We start from the raw sequence: 20643 nt of genomic DNA on the forward strand, positions 1-20643 counted from the left end.
AGTATGTATGATATGTTACCTTTCATCAGTGGAGGTTGGTGGGAGGAGCTATAGGAGGAGGGGCTCATTGTAATGGCTGGAATGGAATTAATGGAATGGAGTCAAACGTGGCCATTACAATGACTCCGTCCTCCTCTAGTTCCTCCCGCCAGCCTCCACTGTGTTTTATATAGAATGTATTAATTTCTGGATGTCCATCATCCCTTTCATACAACATGTTACAAATTACAATTCATACAATATGTTACGAATTTGCTAAATGTATGATATGTTACGAATACCAATTAGTTGTAGCTAATGTTAGCTGGGTTAGCTAGGTGGCTAATGCTATCGTTAGCTAGGCTAGGGGTTAGGGTTAAGGTTAGGAGTTAGGTTAAAGGGTTAAGGTTAGGGGAAAGGTTAGCTAACATGCTAAGTAGTAGAAAAGTAGCTAAAAAGTAGCAAGTAGTTGCAAAGTTGCTAATTAGCTCAAATGCTAAAGTTGTCCTTGATGAGATTCAAACACACAACCTTTGGGTTGCTAGATTATCCAGTCATATGCCCACCCATCCACCCCGACCAACCACCCCAGTAACCTTCTGTCTTATGTAACCATACCAAACATAACATATCACACTAATTTGAGTGTCCCGGATTTACTATGTTGTGTCTAGTCTATGAGACCAGGCTGGTGCCGATGCTGGACATGCGTTATTGCAACCAATATTAACATATCACGACAATTCATAATCTGCATTGACTAATTGTGGCTATGCTGTAGGACTAGTTATGCAATATGAAAATGTAGGTTTATCTAATAGGCTACTGGAACGTTCTAGACTAAACTTTTTTTTAATTAAATGAGATTATCAAAAGGGCTGTAGATTATACGTTCTTTAGGGGAAATCCTGTCTTGCTGTGTATCAAGGGAAATGTTGAAATATATAAATGTATCATTATTATAATATAGGCCTATCTTATCACTTATGAAAGTAATATATTTGATCCTTAATGAAACAAATGAATCACTGGATGTCCAAACTTTTGACTAGTTTTGTGTGTGTATCTAATATATATATGTCTCATGTCATTGCTTACATGTATGCATAAATAAGACCTTATAGATGCCAAGTCTTGGTCATGATATGGAGCTACTCGTTCACTTCAACCCACAGGTGAACAATTGTAGGTTGCGTTTTGGTGGCAAGATAATTAATTTAGATTTATTGAAATAAATGATTTTTTTTCTCAAAATTGTGGCATTGTTCTGTTTGCCCTACTATTAAATAAACTCAAAACACAGAAATGATAAATGGCCATGGTGCAACATTTCCAACAGTTCCAAATCATCAGTTTATTATTTTACATTCTGCGTTTAGCGTTTTACGACTTTTCCCAATGAATAATGCACTTTTATCAACGACAAGAATGCGCAGAAGAGAACAAAACGACCTAACGTTTCGGTTTAATTTGTGTGTCCTGGATTCTGGAAAGCCTGTGCGCGCGTTTAGTAAATGGAGCACTAAACGGCCTGAATTTGGCAACAGTGTTCCTCGATCACGAGGAGGGGGGGGGTCAACTATTCCTCTCCTACCCCCCAAAGTGCCAACGAGACTGGCATTTATAAAGAAAAGTAGAAGTGCTGCACCTTTGCGCAGCGGCCGCCTTTAGCTGAACGGTCCCCTCTGAGTGCACAAAGGCAGCTGCTGGAGGAACTGTTCAGTGCGAGAGACGAGCCGAGCGCTGAGAGGCGTAATAAACAACCCCCGGCTAGCTACAGACAGGGACGCGGACTCGAAGTCGCTCCCCGGCCGAAGCCCGTAGCTTTACTCCGTGAAACCGGATTCCATCGTCAGGTTAAGACTTATACAGGTAAGAACTATTCTTAACACATTTATATTCGCCCTAAATGTCTAATCGAAGACCTGGAACGCGTTATGGAAGCGTAAAAGCCCTCGCCTTGGCTCCCCGAACGTGGTTGTTTTTGCAGAAAATGGCGTCATCGTTCTCTTGTTCTGCCTGTCCATGGAGGGGAGAGGAATTGGTTTCGGCGACTCAAACTCGCCCTTAAATAATATTTCCAGGGCCTCAAATACGATGATAGTTACAACTAGATGTATTTAGTCATATTTCATTGCTAAAATTAGATTTGTTGGTAAAAATCTAGTCGTTATAAAGACGCGCAAAGCCGGAAGGGTCACCGGTCTGTGCGCCAAGCTGCTTCTTGGAAAAGGTGGCACAGAGCCGCAAAGCGCAGCGTTTTACATTCGTAATATCGTCCACTCGGGAGAGTCTTTACAAAGCCAAATATCTGAGAGTGGTTTAGGGATTTCCCTAAGATGGTGATGGATGTGTTTATGTGAGTGTTGTACGTTCTCGTTGTATTTATTTTGTATGGGTTAGCCCGTTTTTACGCCGCACTCCCCTGCCATGCTGCAAAATGTAGAAGGGGCCTCTCTTTTACGGCTTGAAAGGTGCATTTTGTACTTGGCTTCTGCTTTGATCAAAGTTAAGCTGGTCTTTTGTTGCTCAACATACTGGCGTTTTGAAGCTGACAATATAACCGTGTAAAGGAGATTTTCGGGGATAATGAGGCAATGCAAATCGTGCCATGAGAACGGTAAAATGCCCTGCGCTCTGGCTTCCAGATTGCCAGTGAGGACAGCCTGAATAAAATGGTCCTTTGGAACGTCACGTAGTTAGCACTAAACTGGGAAAGTTCAGTGCTGTGCAACGATATGCTGCGTTGCACATATCTATGGAAGCCCATTCCCACAATGTCAACAGGCGGCCTACTATCTCAACATTTCAAAATACTATACACAACAAATGAGATAGTATCTGAACAATTGGATATTTCAATATGTTCAGCTACTAATTCGAAATAGGCCTACATAAATCAACATTTTGAGATACTAAGTTGACATTTCGAGATAGATCCCGAGGCCTATATGGAATGATTCTTAGAAGAAAAAGTTGTATTTTACACACACACTGGATAGGTGCAGTGAAACGTTTTACAGGGTCAGCCATAGTAGTACAGCACCCCTGGAGCAAATGAGGGTTAAGTGCCTTGCTCAAGGGCACATATTTTTCACCTTGTCTGCTTGGGTGTTCAAACCAGTGACCTTTCAGTTACTGGTCCAAAGCTCTAACAGCTAGCATATGTGCTGTGTGAGGAGCACAGAGTTTCTCCTGATCTGGTAGGCAAACCTAACTAGGTAAAACTCTGGACCCTAGTTGTAGGGTATGATCTGGTAATAAATCAACTGTAAAACAGTTTTATATGGGCTATGATGGGACTAATCAGGTCATGTTTTTTTATAATATTTTTTAAACTTTGGGCCCTAGTGAGGATGAAACTATCAAAATGCTGTCAAACTGCAGCAACCTTGTACTTGTTCAGATGAATTATGTATTTTTTAAATGAACTAATGGGAAGTCCTTTACACAGACAGACACAACTGCAATTGGACAATACAACTAACAGGGTTGCATCATGTAGCCCTTTTCATGTGTAATTGAAAAGTTAATCACACATCACATTCCAATCAATCATTTTGAATTGAAAATGTCTAGGTAGCCTAGCCAGCTAAAGTTTGCATATTAACCAAATGTGTGCTGTAGTGGTGGTTGTTATCAGTACCCACTGGGCACAGACGGCAATTCAACTTCTATTCCATGTTGGTTCGACGTCATTTCAACAGTGTTGATTCGACCAGCGTGTGCCCAGTGGGTAGGCTACAGTTGATCTGACTGAACCACCGAGGAATTGTGCAAAAGTTGACAAATCATGAGGCAAATCAGTCTAAACAACAGTAGGCTACTTTGTCCCATCTTTTCAGTGCTTTTTTTTGTGCAATATTTGTTATTAAACCAAATCAAAAGTGATAAGCAAATGCCAGCTGACCATTAGCTTGCTGGTGTCCCTGCTGTGCCGGTCTCTGCAACGTGGATAGATGGAAATCGTCACACAATGCAACAAATAAAGAAAAACGACCTATATATGTATGATCTACCTCAAAATGTTGATGTAGGTATCTCTCAAAATGTTGAGATAGTAGACTTTAAAAAAATGTTCGGTGGCGGGAACGGGCTTCCATATATATCTGCAGCTGCTGAAACCACCTGTGTTTCGCCACAATATTTTTTGGGCGAACCTTTTGTAAATACTTGGGGACTTTTGGAGAAAGGAGCACACAATACAGTATTCATGCAGCCCTTTATCCGGGCGGCCGTATGGTCTATGTATGAATGCAGTCCCAAGTTCCACTCGCTGGCTGCCCTGCCCTCCTCTCGATTGTCAGCTGCATGCGTCCTCGCAGAACGTAGCCAAGTGCTGGCTACCATAGATCCACGTTTACCGAGGCCACTCGCTTTCCATGTCTCGTGTGCACATCGCATAAGTCGCTGTGTCATTTCGCGCAGATTGTAATGTAATTGTGTTGATTGGGCCATCATATTCAAAACGTAACAATATCCTGACTGGCTACTGCACCCGTTCGCTCTCGGTGCACAATTTATTAAGTTGGGCTGGCGAGTTATGCAACGAATCCTAACATAATATGCTGGCTAGTGGCTATTGGCATCGCCACATCTCCCAGCACGGGGGCAGGGGGGATTGTTATAGTTTTAAATGCGGGGTGAATAGTCATCCAGCCACACTGAATTAGATATGTCAAATTTGCGATTCACAAGTGGCATTTGCGTCACAGCCCGCGGCCCTCGCACGCCCATGGGATATGGAGTTGCTAATGGAGACTGCTACCCGCTGAAAGATAACTGTGAACCAAACGCCAACAATCAATGCGCGCTTGCTAGTGGAGACGAGTTGCAATTGGAGATGAAATTGAACAGTGTAGGCATCGTTTTATGGTGTTTTATTTTACGGAATGGCAAAATTTCTTCCCCCTTTGCGTGGAATGCGTAAGGGGATGGTGGCTGGCAGGCTCACAGGGACTTTTGTTAGTCAGCGAGGGCAGTTCACTTCGTCCTTCATGTTTGACGAGACCCATTGTGGAGTCGCTGGTGTCGATATCTCGCGACTTCTCAAAATATGGGTATATTTTTCCACAGTATGGTAAACGTACATTTTGTTCGACCGTAAAGCCCTTACGAATAGCGCACACATAAAATTCTAGATAATGAATCGTACAAATAAGGCATCCTTTCTGATTAAAGCGGGGGAAACGCAGTGCCATTTCTGGTTTCGTCCCGAGTGGGGCGTATTGTCCAACTGAACGCTTGGTTTTGTTATTGCGCCCGGTTGGGCACTGCGCATGTTAGTTACACTTGTCTCGGGTGATTTTCTGCTTTCAAACAAAAAGTAGTATTTTATTTTCTCATCGACTTTAATGAAAATCACCTGAATGCATTTTAATTTGACAGTTTTTAGCATGTGGAGATATTTATGTAATGTTGGGTTATGATTTTAAAGTATATGCCTCTACATTGCCCACTTTAGAAACGGATTTCTAGCCCATTTTAAGAAGACTAGCCGAGGGCAAGAGAAAGTATGCCTATATAATGCTATTATAATGTATATTTTTTTGTCAAATTCTTCTTCAGATGAATTAAAACGACCAGGAGAGGGTTGCCTAACAACTGAATGTAAACATCCCAAGGCCGGCCTATTGTTATGGTCAGATAGGGTTTAGATTGAGGAAGTTGAGAATCACTAAGGGCAGACCTGCGTTATGATGTGCTGGTGGTCTGTCTAGTGGGTGTGATTATGAGGGCAGCAGCCAGTCTCCATGTGAGGTTATAGTGTGCTGGTGGTCACACGGGTTACAACGTGAACCGAGGCATCCGTTGGTCTGTCTTTATTCCAGCTCTTATACACTCATCCCTTTTACACACAGAAATAATTGCTGTGAACTTTTCCTGTCATTTCTTCATTCAATTATGTTCACCGCCTTGCTGTAGGAGTCTCGTGTGGGTTCAGTACTTTCACATCAGTGTACATCTTATCAGACCACGTTAAAGGGGCAATCTGCAATTCAAATAAATAACACATCGATGACCCCCGCCACGGATTCGGTAAATAGCTTGGGGATAGGGCTGGAGAAGTGTGACCACTCTTAAAATCATAAACGGAGCTATAGGTGCAAGGACTGACCATCCATGAGAACAACATTTGTTTGTAGTTTTAACCATGTTTTGAAGCTATACCGTGTTTGTCTACAAAACATTGTTAACGAGCGTAAAACAAGCGTATATTTTGGTTTCTGATGGGGTAAGACAATTCAGCCAGCTAAGGTCATGAGGTAATTGAGTTATATTCTTCAAGAATCAATGGGGCATTTGTATGTCATGAATTTAAAAAGCAAAAAAATAAATAATGATGTAGCAATCACAGATTTCCCGTTTAAAATGACTCTCTGGTAAGTTTGTTCTGGTAGCAGTGTCTGTCTCTACAGGCCCACTGATAAATACACACTTCATCATATTACCTGAGTAGGAACAACTACTTCTGGCTCTGTCTCCATGGAAACGCCCGCGCGTGTTACCAAGTCTTCGCCACCAGGTCACCTCTCTGATGATAGCTGCATGTTTTCTGATTGAGCCTCACGACTTTGGATTGACTCCAGTGATACCCGGCCGTCCGGTCTGATGCTGTCAGAGAGCATTACCGCTGAGCTCTTCATTGAACATGCTCTCGTATTTCTCCCCGCTCTGAGACGGCGATGACCATCTTCCTCCTAATGCATTATGCTATAGGTTTGTAAAGAATAGAAATCTGAAAACCTAGTTTTGATGGAATCGGTGCAAATTGAGGACCGGTTCACCGACTTAACCAAAACATTTGCAAAGTGCCTTACGGTAGGTAACCTAAAGTGAGTCAGCAAGCACTAGCACGGTGACCAGGGAAAAACTACCTGGAAGGGAGTTAGAGAGGAACCAGACTCGGGACAGGTGGGGTTGACTCTTCAGGGGTGGTATATGGTTTAGGCTGTTTCTGATAGAGAGACACACACACTCCTTACTTGGAATAATACATGAAGACTTGGAAGTGTGCCGACAGTCAGGCAGGTGGATGTGATGGATGGAACTGCACTAGCCTGGGACCACCACTAGAGGGGGGCTTTACCTCTGTTTTCACCTCTGTGACGGCATGGAAACATGGTTTGACGATGATGGGGAAACACGCACACTGAAACATGGGCTCATTCCAGTGTTGTTGCAGGTGTTTGGGTAGAGGGAGAGCAGCATGGTGAAGGCCAAATCCGCTCCGAGGAAGACCTCTCAGCAACACACGAAGGTAGAGACAAGACAGCCCCCCGTATATATCCTACCAGTACACAGTCTCAATAGAACCCCAAATACATACTATCCCCTCCTCTCCTAAACAATAGCCCCTCACCCGCAGTGTACTATGTTTATATCCTGACTCCCAATCTACACACTGAGTCCAGGTACCATCCCTCTACTCCTCCCCGTTTCCAGCCCACTCTGTCTTCCCCTTTTCCTTTTCACAGCGTCTGTCATGCAGCAGTTGAATACAGACAGTCATCCTCACTGTTTACTCATCAATCAGTGAGAGAGATGACATGTTCTCTCTCTCTCTCTCTCTCTCTCCTCAGACTTACAGTGCCTTCAGAAAGTATTCAGAGGGGAGGGGGAGAGAGAGAAGCCAAGGGTCAGTGTGGAGTCCCTTATCTCTGACAGCCTAGTGTGGGTGTGTGTGTGTTAGCTGGGTGTGCTGGGAAACATCTCCATCACCCTGGAGAGAGAAACAGAAAGACAGACAAGGCGAGAGTCTCACCCAGCCAGTAGTGGAACCACCACCCGCCCTTATCAGACCCAACCAAACAATGCCACGTGACACCGCAGGTGTCGAGATCAGCAACAGCACTGCTGATCAAATAGCGTTTGGCATAATGAGTCATTAGGTATCTTTACTCGGACCAATTATGCAGCTATAGAGGCGGTTCCGTAGTGCCGTGTGCAGTATTTCTGTCTCTCCTATATAAGTAGGGTTCTCCCATAACACTTATAGCTTTGGTGTTACACAGGCTAGTAGAGTGTATGTAGAGTAGTAGAGAGTGTCTGTAGATGTACAGGTAACCGCCAAAATAAAGGAAACACCAACATAATGTGTCTTATTAGGGCATTGGGACACCACGAGCAACCAGAACAGCTTTAAACCCCCTGTGCTCCTCTGAGACCTCTTTCAATGTCACTGAGATCTCTTCTTCTAGCCATGGTAGTCAAAATAATGGGCAACTGGTCATTTTTATACATCGCCGTAGGCAAGATGGGATGTTAATTACTTAATTAACTCAGGCGCCACACCTGTGTTGAATTTATCCATACCTCTTTTTCCAACTCTGCACCCCACACCCTCTGTCCCAGTGTTTCCCTGACCATCGTATAGCCCAGGAATGTCTGTGAGGTTTAAAAGGTAAACTTCACCATTCTCTCTCTCTGTCTCTGTCTGTCTACGTATCAGAGTTCCAGCAGGATGGAGGTGGAGATGGAGGAGATCCCCCAGGACGAGCCCCAACCTGAGCCTGAGAACCATGTTACCAGAGACCAGTGCTGCCAGACAGACGAGCCCCAGCCCAGCAGCCCTAACCCAATGACTGACCTTAACCCAGGCCCCGACGCAGCCCCCAGGACACCGGGTAAGACTGCCCGCTTGTCTACACCAACCTACCGTTAGTTTGATTGAAGTCCTTCAAACACACTGCGGAGCACTAGATACAATATATTTATTCAGTCATTGTTGGCCAGTCTGTCCTGACTGGGGAGAGTGGCTGAGGAGAGTGACAGAGGAGACTGGAAGAGGAGACTGGAAGAGGAGAAGAGAGGAGAGGAGAGGGACCGAGGCCAGGAGAGGGACCGAGGCCAGGAGAGGGACCGAGGAGAAGAGAGGAGAGGGACCGAGGCCGGGAGAGGAGAGGGACCGAGGAGAGGAGAGGGACCGGAGAGAGGAGAGGGACCGAGGAGAGGGGCCGGGGAGAGGAGAGGGGGAGAGGGGCCGGGGAGAGGAGAGGGGCCGGGGAGAGGAGGGGAGGAGAGGGACCGGGGAGAGGAGAGGGGCCGGGGAGAGGAGATGAGAGGAGAGGGACCGGGGAGATGAGATGAGAGGGACCGGGGAGATGAGATGAGAGGGACCGAGGAGAGGAGAGGGGCCGGGGAGAGGAGATGAGAGGAGAGGGACCGGGGAGATGAGATGAGAGGGACCGATGAGATGAGAGGGACCGAGGAGAGGAGAGGGACCGAGGAGAGGAGAGGGACCGAGGAGAGGGGCCGGGGAGAGGAGAGGGGCCGGGGAGAGGAGAGGGACCGAGGAGAGGGGCCGGGGAGAGGAGAGTGACCGAGGAGAGGAGAGGAGAGGGACCGAGGAGAGGAGAGTGACCGAGGAGAGGGGCCGGGGAGAGGAGAGGGGCCGGGGAGAGGAGAGGGACCGGGGAGATGAGAGGGGCCGGGGAGAGGAGAGGGGCCGGGGAGAGGAGAGGAGAGGGACCGGGGAGATGAGAGGAGAGGGACCGGGGAGATGAGAGGAGAGGGACCGGGGAGATGAGAGGAGAGGGACCGGGGAGATGAGAGGAGAGGGACCGGGGAGAGGAGAGGAGAGGGACCGGGGAGAGGAGAGAGAGGACCGGGGAGAGGAGAGGAGAGGGACCGGGGAGATGAGAGGAGAGGGACCGGGGAGATGAGAGGAGAGGGACCGGGGAGATGAGAGGGTCCGAGGCCGGGGAGATGAGAGGAGAGGGGCCGGGGAGATGAGAGGAGAGGGACCGGGGAGATGAGAGGAGAGGGACCGGGAGATGAGAGGAGAGGGACCGGGGAGAGGAGAGGAGAGGGACCGGGGAGATGAGAGGAGAGGGACCGGGGAGATGAGAGGAGAGGGACCGGGGAGATGAGAGGAGAGGGACCGGGGAGATGAGAGGAGAGGGACCGGGGAGATGAGAGGAGAGGGACCGGGAGATGAGAGAAGAGGGACCGGGAGATGATGAGACCGGGGAGATGAGAGGAGAGGGACCGGGAGATGAGAGGAGAGGGACCGGGGAGACGAGAGGAGAGGGACCGGGGAGATGAGAGGAGAGGGACCGGGAGATGAGAGGAGAGGGACCGGGAGATGAGAGGAGAGGGACCGGGAGATGAGAGGAGAGGAGAGGGACCGGGGAGATGAGAGGAGAGGAGAGGGACCGGGGAGATGAGAGGAGAGGAGAGGGACCGGGGAGAGGGACCGAGGAGAGGAGAGGGACCGGGGAGAGGAGAGGAGAGGGACCGGGGAGAGGAGAGGAGAGGGACCGGGGAGAGGGACCGGGGAGAGGAGAGGGACCGAGGAGAGGGACCGAGGAGAGGGACCGGGGAGAGGAGAGGGACCGGGGAGAGGAGAGGAGAGGGACCGGGGAGATGAGAGTGACCGAGGAGATGAGATGAGAGGAGAAGGAGAGGGACCGGGACCGGGGAGATGAGAGGAGAGGGACCGGGACCGGGGAGAGGAGAGGGACCGAGGCCGGAGAGATGAGAGGAGAGGGACCGAGGCCGGGGAGATGAGAGGAGAGGGACCGGGGAGATGCGAGGAGCGGGGCCGAGGGACCGGGGAGATGAGAGAAGAGGGACCGAGGAGAGGGAGAGGAGAGTGACAAAATAAATATATTTTTGGTTCATGAACTACAGTAAATTAAGTGGATTTGTACTACACAGAAACACATAATTATACATTTAATTCTCTTCATGGTGATGTATCCTATGTACATAAATGTAGAAATATGCAATATCTTCCTTTTCATATTTGGGTACACTGGCTATTATTTTAATGCACTCAGACCCCAAACAAATATAAAATTAGGTTGGACCGGACCAAATATGAAACAATAGACATCTATCTTTCACAAGTTTGGACATCAAAGTATAACACAGTACAGCACAGAACAGTTCAGAACAGTAGAGTATAGTTCAGTACAATAGAGTTCAGTACCGTAGCGTATAGTTCATTCAGTACAGTACATTAGTTTGGTCTTGACCAAATCTGAATAATCATGGACGTCTATTGGGCCGAATGAAGGCCGGTCGGGACCGGAACAAAAATCAACATCTGTGGAGGTTGAAATGAAAGCCGATCCGGGACGTTTCAAAAGAAACAACATCTGTGGAGGTTGAAATGAAAGCCGATCCGGGACGTTTCAAAAGAAACAACATCTGTGGACGTTGAAATGAAAGCCGATCCGGAACGTTTCAAAAGAAACAACATCTGTGGACGTTGAAATGAAAGCCGATCCGGAACGTTTCAAAAGAAACAACATCTGTGGACGTTGAAATGAAAGCCGATCCGGAACGTTTCAAAAGAAACATCTGTGGAGGTTGAAATGAAAGCCGATCCGGAACGTTTCAAAAGAAACATCTGTGGAGGTTGAAATGAAAGCCGATCCGGAACGTTTCAAAAGAAACATCTGTGGAGGTTGAAATGAAAGCCGATCCGGAACGTTTCAAAAGAAACAACATCTGTGGACGTTGAAATGAAAGCCGATCCGGAACGTTTCAAAAGAAACAACATCTGTGGACGTTGAAATGAAAGCCAATCCGGAACGTTTCAAAAGAAACAACATCTGTGGACGTTGAAATGAAAGCCGATCCGGAACGTTTCAAAAGAAACAACATCTGTGGACGTTGAAATCAAGGCCACCAAATGTCAACTACTTTTCAATGTCTATGGACATCCGGTGTCGAAACAAAAACAGACTCTTAGCTTTCATTTGACACTCGCTCCTATTGACCTCTCGTGTTGGTGCTCGTGGCTCCTTTTACATGGACATGCCCTAAAGCAAGCCTGTCCAGATCCTTCACGTCAGATGAAGGGGAGGAGAAGAGGAGAGGAAGATATGCTGGAGTATTGACGTGCAGCCGGAGACAGGTGAAGCCTCAGTCCAGGGCCCAATCCCAGATGGACCCCTATGTACTTGTGGAGATCTGAGAGGATTTGACAGGTGTAAGCAATGTGGCAATAGCTTCCACCTCTGATATTTTAGGTGGAAGTTTCACCATATTTCTTAGGGGTCCATTTGGGATTGGAGAGAGAGACCCCACTAACTGTAGCGAACTTGTGAAATATCTGTTGCATCAACTGTCTGTCTGTTGCATAAAACTCACGCACACACACACACACACACGCATATTTCCTGTTTGTCTGACTCTAGCAGGGCGGAAGGGGTGAACTGGAGTGTATTCATTACGGAAACCGCTAAGAACCAAACGGATGCAAACGGAGTAAAACTGGGAGGGACCTAACCAGATTATTCCCATAGGAACTCGTTTGCGTTTTGCGCTTGGAGTAAACGCAACAGCCGAAACGTTTTGCACACACACACTGACTCTCATTGACACACACGTTGCACCCACCACTGTCATTGTATAGGGGCTGCCACCACTTCTATACTTATATGCCCAGGATCTGGCAGCAAACCCATCCTAGTCACTTCCTATAGGAAATAGCCACTCTCTATACACATACACACACACACACACACACTCCATGGCTGAGGGCAGAGTGAAGTGTTGTATTGAAGTGTGTGACCTCTGCAGGGTACTGCGTGGAGCCAGGTGACCCTCCTCTGTTGCAGCTGCAGCTCCAGACCTCCAAGTCTGGCATCCAGCAGATCACAGAGGTCTTCCGTTCAGGTAACATCTAGTCATTCTACTCCGACTGCACAGAGGTCTTTTCATCAGGAATCACGACACAGTCGTACGTTTTGTGATGAAATATGACTCAAGTGCAGCACCTAGCTTCTACTCTTTCAATGTTTGCACATCTGAAGAAAAATAGTGATCGCTCGTCCAGCAAACCAAATCTATTTAATCACACCTATTATATTCCTTCCGATATGCAAACACCGAAGGGTTTTAGGCTCTAGGAGTTGATGATGGCCCAGTCCTATTTGTCCTGTCCGTCTGTCTCCGCCAGCGCTCCCTAACACTGCCCCCTGGTGGTGTCTATGTGTAGGTACTGCCCAGCTGAAGCACATGCTGCTGAATGAGGTGGACACCATCTTTGAGTGTAAGACATGTCGCAGCTTGTTCCGGGGCCTGCCCAACCTCATCACCCACAAAGAGTACTACTGCCTCACCAGACTGTCCAAGCCGGACGGTACGTGGCTACATCTCGCTCTCTTGTTCTCTGTCTGTCTCTCTCCCTCTTTGTCAATGCTTGTCTCCCACTTAATGCCTATGCTTGTCTCTTTTATTCTGTCATCCACTTTACTCACTCACTCACTCACTCACTCACTCACTCACTCACTCACTCACTCACTCACTCACTCACGGTCTTCGTTGGTCTACACTCACTCTCTCTCTCTCTCCCTGTCTCTCCATGTCTTTGTCTCTCTCCCTGTCTCTCCATGTCTTTGTCTCTCTCCCTGTCTCTCTCCCTGTCTCTCCATGTCTTTGTCTCTCTCCCTGTCTCTCCATGTCTTTGTCTCTCTCCCTGTCTCTCCATGTCTTTGTCTCTCTCCCTGTCTCTCCATGTCTTTGTCTCTCTCCCTGTCTCTCCATGTCTTTGTCTCTCTCCATGTCTTTGTCTCTCTCCCTGTCTTTCCACGTCTCTCTCCCTGTCTTTCCATGTCTCTCTCCATGTCTCTCCATGTCTTTGTCTCTCTCCATGTCTCTCTCCCTGTCTTTCCATGTCTCTCTCCATGTCTTTCCATGTCTCTCTCCATGTCTCTCCATGTCTTTGTCTCTCTCCCTGTCTCTCTCCATGTCTTTGTCTCTCTCCCTGTCTCTCTCCCTGTCTCTCTCCCTGTCTTTCCATGTCTCTTTCCATGTCTCTCTCCCTGTCTTTCCATGTCTCTCTCCATGTCTCTCTCCCTGTCTTTCCATGTCTCTCTCCATGTCTCTCCATGTCTTTGTCTCTCTCCATGTCTTTTGTCTCTTTCCACGTCTCTCTCCCTGTCTCTCCATGTCTTTGTCTCTTTCCACGTCTCTCTCCCTGTCTCTCCATGTCTTTGTCTCTTTCCACGTCTCTCTCTGTCTCTCCATGTCTCTCTCCCTGTCTTTCCATGTCTCTCTCCATGTCTCTTTCCATGTCTCTCTCCATGTCTCTCTCCCTGTCTCTCCATGTCTTTGTCTCTCTCCATGTCTCTCTCCCTGTCTCTCCATGTCTTTGTCTCTTTCCACGTCTCTCAATGTCTTTGTCTCTTTCCATGTCTCTCTCCCTGTCTTTCCATGTCTCTCTCCCTGTCTTTCCATGTCTCTCTCCCTGTCTTTCCATGTCTCTCTCCCTGTCTTTCCATGTCTCTCTCCCTGTCTTTCCATGTCTCTCTCCCTGTCTTTCCATGTCTCTCTCCCTGTCTTTCCATGTCTCTCTCCCTGTCTTTCCATGTCTCTCTCCCTGTCTTTCCATGTCTCTCTCCCTGTCTTTCCATGTCTCTCTCCCTGTCTTTCCATGTCTCTCTCCCTGTCTCTGTCTCTCCCTAATGTAGTTGGTCCCTTTCTCTCCTGTCCTCCTATTCTCTCCTGTCCTCCTATACTCTAACTAACTAAATTCTCTTTCATGCTCCAGCCTCTGTCTTTGATCCAGCCTCATTAGCCACTACTCTTCCTCTCTGACTTCTGTCTATATCTAGAAATACCAGTCATGTATAAAATCCTCTTGTTATCTCATCTGTGTATTGGACTATAACGACAAAAAAGACTATTTCTGTGAAAACACAAAGATAAATTCAATTGCTATTTAATGATATGGTTGAAACGTGGTTGCTGTTGCCACAATGTGCTCATTACATATCTTATTTGGAAACAGAAAAAATGATGTGTTTTTGTTTCTCCCTTTGGCAAGTTAAAAAATATTCCTTCTGTCCGAATGTTCCTTAGTGTTGTGACGTATCTAGGCTCAAAACGCATCACGTTTGGGAGCAAATATTGGTGTCTGATTGAAAACGTTCTTTTCCTAATGCCTTTCTCTTCCTCCCCTCTGACCTCTTAGATCCAGCAGGCGATGGGGACAAGCAGAGCGGGGCCATGAAGGACCTCCTGGAGGCCATCTACCCCAGGAAGGACCGGCCAGACTACGTGATGCGCCTGGAGCCAATCCAGACCTCCAATAACGCTGTGTTCCAGTTCATGTCCTCAGAGGAGGAGCTGGCCCACTTCCCCCGGGCTCCACACACCCCTGGAGGGACCCACACACACAGCCCTGAGCCCTGGGGGGAGCAGGGAGGGACGCCGGAGAATGGACAGACTGGAGAGGGGGAGGACAGGAGGAGTGACCAGGAGGAGGAGGGAGGAGAGGAGGCGGCGCAGCCCGAGGAGGAGGGGTCTACAAGCGGGGTGGGTACATACAGGAGAAAGGTTGCAAGCAGACACATGCTCGCACACACACACCAACGCTCACTGTAATACTCTCCCTCTGTCTCTCTCCCCCTAGGTGGAGGATGTTACCATCTCGTGCTGCCTGTGTGGTAAGGACTTCAACTCTCGCCGCAGCATCCGCCGCCACTGTCGCAAGATGCACCAGACCAAGCTGGAGGAGCTCCGGAAGTTCACCGAGACGCGCACCGTTCCCATCAGCCTCCTCTCCATGGTCAAAGGTCGGTCCCGCCCCTTGCACACGCCCAGCGGCAAGTCCTGCCCCGTCTGCTTCAAGTCCTTCGCCACCAAGGCCAACGTGCGGCGCCACTTTGACGAGGTGCACCGCGGCCTGCGCCGGGACACCATCACGCCGGACATCGCCACGCGCCCCGGCCAGCCGCTGTCCCTGGAGGCCACGCCTCCCCGCAAGAGCGCCAACTCCTCACCAACGAGAGGTCACACCCCAAAGAGCGGTGGAGCCGCGGCTGCTACCACCCCTCAGCCCCCCAAAAGCTCCACCGCAGCGCCCCCTGCCCCTTCTCTCCTGGCATCGGCCCTGTACAACCTGGCCTCCTGCCGCTGTCTGCTCTGCAAGAGGAAGTACAGCTCCCAGGTCATGTTAAAGAGACACATGCGCATCGTCCACAAGATCTACAATCTCAAGAACCTCAAGAACGTTAGCTCCGTCTCCATGACCACGGCCGCAACCACGGCGACCAACAAAAACAACAGCAGCAAAACAGCGACCAACACTGACAGCACCCCTAGCAACAGAACCCCTATCAACAGCCTGAGCGTGAAGGAGGAGGCGGTGGAACCCTGGGACGACCCCGACTCCAGCCCCGCCTCGACGCCAGGCGACACGGACGGGAGGGACACGGACAGGAAGGGCGTCGCCGTGGCAACCAAGGCAGGTCAAAAGATCAAAGAGGAAGAGGGTGGCGGAAGCCCCAAGACATGGACTCGTTCCACGTCCATCAACAGCACCGGTGGTACTAGTAGCGGGACTCTTGGGAGACCCCCTCAGAAGCTCTCGGTGGGTTTCGACTTCAAGCAGCTGTTCTGCAAGCTGTGCAAACGTCAGTTCAGCTCGCGCCAGAACCTCACCAAGCACATCGAGCTGCACACGGACGGCACGGACATCTTCATCAAGTTCTACCGCTGCCCGCTCTGCCGCTACGAGTCCCGGCGCAAGCGCGACGTCCTGCGCCACGTGACGGTGGTGCACAAGAAGTCGACGGGCTACCTGGCCAAGATCGTGCCCAAGCTGGAGTCGCGTGCGGTCAAGCGGCCGGCTGAGGTGGTCCTCAACTCTGCCCCCAATGCCAACAACAACAAGAGAGGAGGAACAACGGTCAAGGAGGAGGTGAATGGGTGCCACTCGGCCCCGTCCCCCCCTACGCCCCCAGTCACACGCAAACAGGAGCTCCTCAACAACTCCTCCTACCCAGTCACACGTAAACAGGACCTCCTCTCCTCCACTCCGGTCACTCGCAACCAGGAGAGACAGGAGAGGCAGCAGGAGGCCCAAACCGGGTCACCTGTCTCCCGTAAGAACGACAAACAAGTCCCCGACACCTCCGCCCCGACGCCCCTCCACACGCGTCGCCATGACGCCCACCAGGAGAGCAGCAGCAGTACAGAGGTGCGTGTCACCAAGAACTTCTCGCTCCACGCGTGTGACGTGTGCGGCCGGGCCTTCGCCAAGAAACTCTACCTGGAGTCCCATAAGAGGAGCCACCGGAACGCCACGCCACCGGTCAGCACGCCGCCCAGCGGCGCCAGGGCTAAGGGGGTCAGCACTCGGTCCAAGGCACTGCTCTGGTGAGCCTCACTACACATATGGTTGTCTTTGTCGATATCTTGTTGTTGAGAGTAACTGTTCTGTGTGATATGGGTTGTTATGAGAGAGAGAGGGAGGGGTGGGGGCGGACTAATAGAGATGGGGCCAGGAGAGTGGGGTTGGGGCGATATTACATCTATTGACGATGATAGACAGCCTATTTGAACTTGACTGGGGGGTGCACAGCAGGGCACCACACGGGGTGACCTACCGAGTAATATCCTATTCCGGGTATAGCCTAGTTCAATATGTTATATAGAGTGGAGAAGTCCTCCAAATATTGTTTCTCTCCGTCTCTTTTGCCCTCAGAACAGCCTCAATTCATCAGGGTATGGGCTCGACAATGTGTCGAAAGCATTCTACAGGGATGCTGGCTCATCTCGACTCCACAGTTGTGTCAAGTTGGCTGGTTGTCCTTTGGCACCTGCTACCATACCCCTGTTCAAAGGCACTTAAATATGTTGTCTTGCCCATTCACCCTCTGAATCCTTCTTCAACCTGTCTCCTCCCCTTCATCGACACTGATGGAAGTCACCCAGATTCAACTGGTCAGTATGTGATGGAAAGAGCAGGTGTTCTTAATGTTTTGGACACATTACATGACAGCTAGTCCTTATCTATCTTGCTGTTTCTTTTGGCTGTATTCCCGTCTCTCTCCATTTCGACAGGCTCTGCATAATACTTTGGGCTCGGCTACGCTTTCATCTCAAAAAGTTGTTTGAATGGCCTAAGAAACGTAAGTAGCCGAGGTAATAATGAGGGAAAACAAATATCAATATAGCCGATAGAGAAATGGAATGACGAGTTGAATCGAGTTTAAGCTTACGGAGGAAGAAATAATTTGTGCGACGCAGAGAAATGCGTTCGACGCCAATCCTCCTGCTCGTTGAAGTTACGAACCGTAGCCGATTTGCCAAATGTTCGAAACAGCCTAAGAAGGTGAGTTGAAGGTTAGTTAATGGAAGTGGGAGTCTTATAGGCAAGGGCTATTCTCGGTCACAGCTTTATGAGAGATCCAACCAACAATATTAAGAGAGGAGGACGTGCCAAATAAAGCTGATGTTATCCAGGTCTGAAGAGGACCGACTTTGCTTCTTTTCCTGCCCGTTATTTAGAACCTAACTACGGCAAGACAGCCTGATCAGTTGACTGTCACTGTGCTCCAACCCATTCCATGCCAAAAGCTCCACCAGACAATAATATTAGAAAATATTTTCCCGCACTCAGCCTCCGCCCGAGCTTTCCGCAACATTATCTTACGTCATGATTCGTCCAGTTGTAGCATGTGATTTTGCGCTATAGCCCAACGGGGGATTTTTAGTGTTCTTTAGGGGGGGTGGGGGGTTTTGTCCAATAGGCGGCGATACCATCGTATATCACAATGTTTTATGAGTACAGATGTCCTCAAGCTTCCTCCTCTCTTCACTCACTCTGTCTAGTAAAATATGGATTGTGTAGCCAGGCCCGGATATGAGGCCGAATCCGTCCTCCTCCAGGTTTACTCCCCCGGGCTCTGTGTGGTCTGTCTGAGGATGAGCCTCTTTAGCTGTGATTAAACTAACCCCAGCACTGTGTGTGTGTGTGTAGCTCAGTGTCAGTCAGTGTCAGGAGACCACAGAGAGGGGAAGAACATTCTCTTTTTAACACATTACACATCATTTAAACCCTTTGGTCAGTCTGCTACGACTCACACACACACACACACACACAGGCTGATTCAGGGGTCACGTCTCTTCCAGAGAGTTGAACTTGTTTTCTCCCCCGGACGACTAGGTTTCAATCAAAGGGAGCGAGCACAGACACCTGATTAAAGTGTGTGTGTGAGAGTGTCCAGACAGACAGTTGATTAGTGTGTTAGTGTTTATGTCTGGGAGGAGGCTGGTCGTTGGGGTAGTGATGTTACAGCAGAGGAGAGGGAACAGAAACCGTGTTTAAACCGGCTCGAATTGACTGGCGAGCGCCTTCTAACAGCTGCTGTTCTCTCTCTCTCTCTCTCAGATCCCCAGTCCCGTCTCACTCCTGGTTCTTGGAAGCCTCCATCCTGAGAGGAGAGACCCAACGGATGAAAGAGCACCGCTAACGATGATGAAGAAAGTAGCTGGGCTGGGAAAGTGGTGCAAGCGAAACAGAGAGAGGGAGGAGAAGGGGTGAAAGAAGGAGAGACTTCACATCTAAGGGACCAAAAGTATTGTTGGAACCCTGCACTGGAAGGAGGGATGGGAGCCAACGTGATGCCAGAGGAGTGGAGTCAGTGGACACTCAAGGAGCCATCTGCGGAGGCACTGATGCTATCACACTGCTGTGTGTAGGTTACCATCATTGTATGTACATGTAGATCCATATATATATATATATATATATATATATACACACACACCTGAACCTGGTCTAGACTTGAGCCTGTATAAACCTTAGGGGTGGGGAGAGAAGAGGGCAGGGTTGGGAGCGCTCTTAGCACACCATAGATATCCCATATCTGACCAGTAGAGGGTGCTCCAGTTCTGCTTTATAGGATTAGACTTTAAGGTAGGGCTCTCCAACCCTGTTCCCGGAGAGCTACCCTCCTGTATGTTTTCACGCCAAACCCAGTGGTGTCTTACCTGCTTCATCTTATCAACTAGCTAATTATTAGAATCAGGTGTGCTAGATTAGGGTTGGGGTGAAAAACCTACAGGACGGGCTGGAGAGACCTCCCCATGTGTATGCTGTGAAGTTGGCCCAGCCAGAGCCAGCAGTAGTGATGTTAGTGGTTTATTTCCTCAACTCATAGTAAGCTATCCATCCACTGGGAAAGACTCCATATTAACTCAGTTCATCCAGATAGGCTTGAGTTTTTCTGGCATTCCAAGAGATATAGTTTGGGTGATTATCTGACAGAGAAAGACAAGTAGATGGCTGACTAGCGATACTCTGGCACATTGAAGAGACGGTGACCATTTGATTGATTGATTGGTTGAGTGGCTATGGCTGTGTTTAAACAGGCAGCCCACTTCTGACTTCTTTTCTTTTCTCGCTAGTTGGACTTTTGACCAATCAGATCAGCTCTGAAAAAGCTCTGATAGGCAATTCTCATGAAACTGTAAAATGAATTAAAGTGTAATTTTTCACGGAATTTCCTCTTGAATCACTGAGATTAGGATCTGTGCTTATCTATTTCATAATTATTCTACTTTTTTTAATCAGATATTATGCATTTTTATTCGCCTTTTCACAAAACTCTCATTACCGTAACAGTTTTTGAAGTCCCAAAAAGTTATATATATTTATAATATTTGTTAATATTGCTCCCCTAATGACAAGGCCTGAGTTAAGCATAACACTGAAAATGTAAATATTGCAAATGAAATTGTTCAGTTATTATAAAATTAAATCAGACGTTCCAATTTGAGCTCTTTAGCTGATTCGGTAATTACAGTAATGAAACGCGTCCTCAGACAGACACTGTTTGTATGTAATAAATATTATAGTTTAATGTAAATTTCAACTACTAATCCATTTGTATGATTTATGGACAAATGCATGAT

At 48.4% G+C, this 20643-nt stretch overlaps 1 protein-coding gene across 4 annotated transcripts; it reads left to right on the top strand.

Annotated features, from left to right (window-relative positions):
- Positions 1–1459: 1459 nt before the first annotated feature.
- On the top strand, positions 1460–20231 carry znf800a (zinc finger protein 800a). Of its 4 annotated transcripts, XR_008088992.1 has the most exons (9): positions 1460–1851; positions 7166–7240; positions 8432–8606; positions 12517–12612; positions 12935–13078; positions 14912–15255; positions 15353–17100; positions 17429–17667; positions 19118–20231. XR_008088992.1 is itself a non-coding variant. In XM_052491905.1 (8 exons), coding segments are annotated over exons 2-8 (2559 nt in total). In that variant the 5' UTR covers positions 1461–1851; positions 7155–7189; the 3' UTR covers positions 19119–20231. The 4 variants fall into 4 exon arrangements, 3 of the variants coding, with proteins under 3 accessions (XP_052347865.1, XP_052347864.1, XP_052347866.1); XM_052491905.1 differs by lacking the exon at positions 17429–17667 and having other exon boundaries at positions 1461–1851; positions 7155–7240; XM_052491904.1 differs by lacking the exon at positions 17429–17667 and having other exon boundaries at positions 1461–1851.
- The last annotated feature ends 412 nt before the right edge of the window (positions 20232–20643 follow it).

Source organism: Oncorhynchus keta, chromosome 33 (assembly GCF_023373465.1).
Source record: "Oncorhynchus keta strain PuntledgeMale-10-30-2019 chromosome 33, Oket_V2, whole genome shotgun sequence".
Classification (NCBI taxonomy): Eukaryota; Metazoa; Chordata; class Actinopteri; order Salmoniformes; family Salmonidae; genus Oncorhynchus; species Oncorhynchus keta.

Coding starts and splice junctions, on each gene's coding strand:
- znf800a (XM_052491905.1), top strand. CDS start 7,190: ATGGTGAAGGCCAAATCCGCTCCGAGGAAGACCTCTCAGCAACACACG. Junction 7,241..8,431: donor CCTCTCAGCAACACACGAAG/GTAGAGACAAGA, acceptor TCTACGTATCAG/AGTTCCAGCAGGATGGAGGT. Junction 12,613..12,934: donor CACAGAGGTCTTCCGTTCAG/GTAACATCTAGT, acceptor GTCTATGTGTAG/GTACTGCCCAGCTGAAGCAC.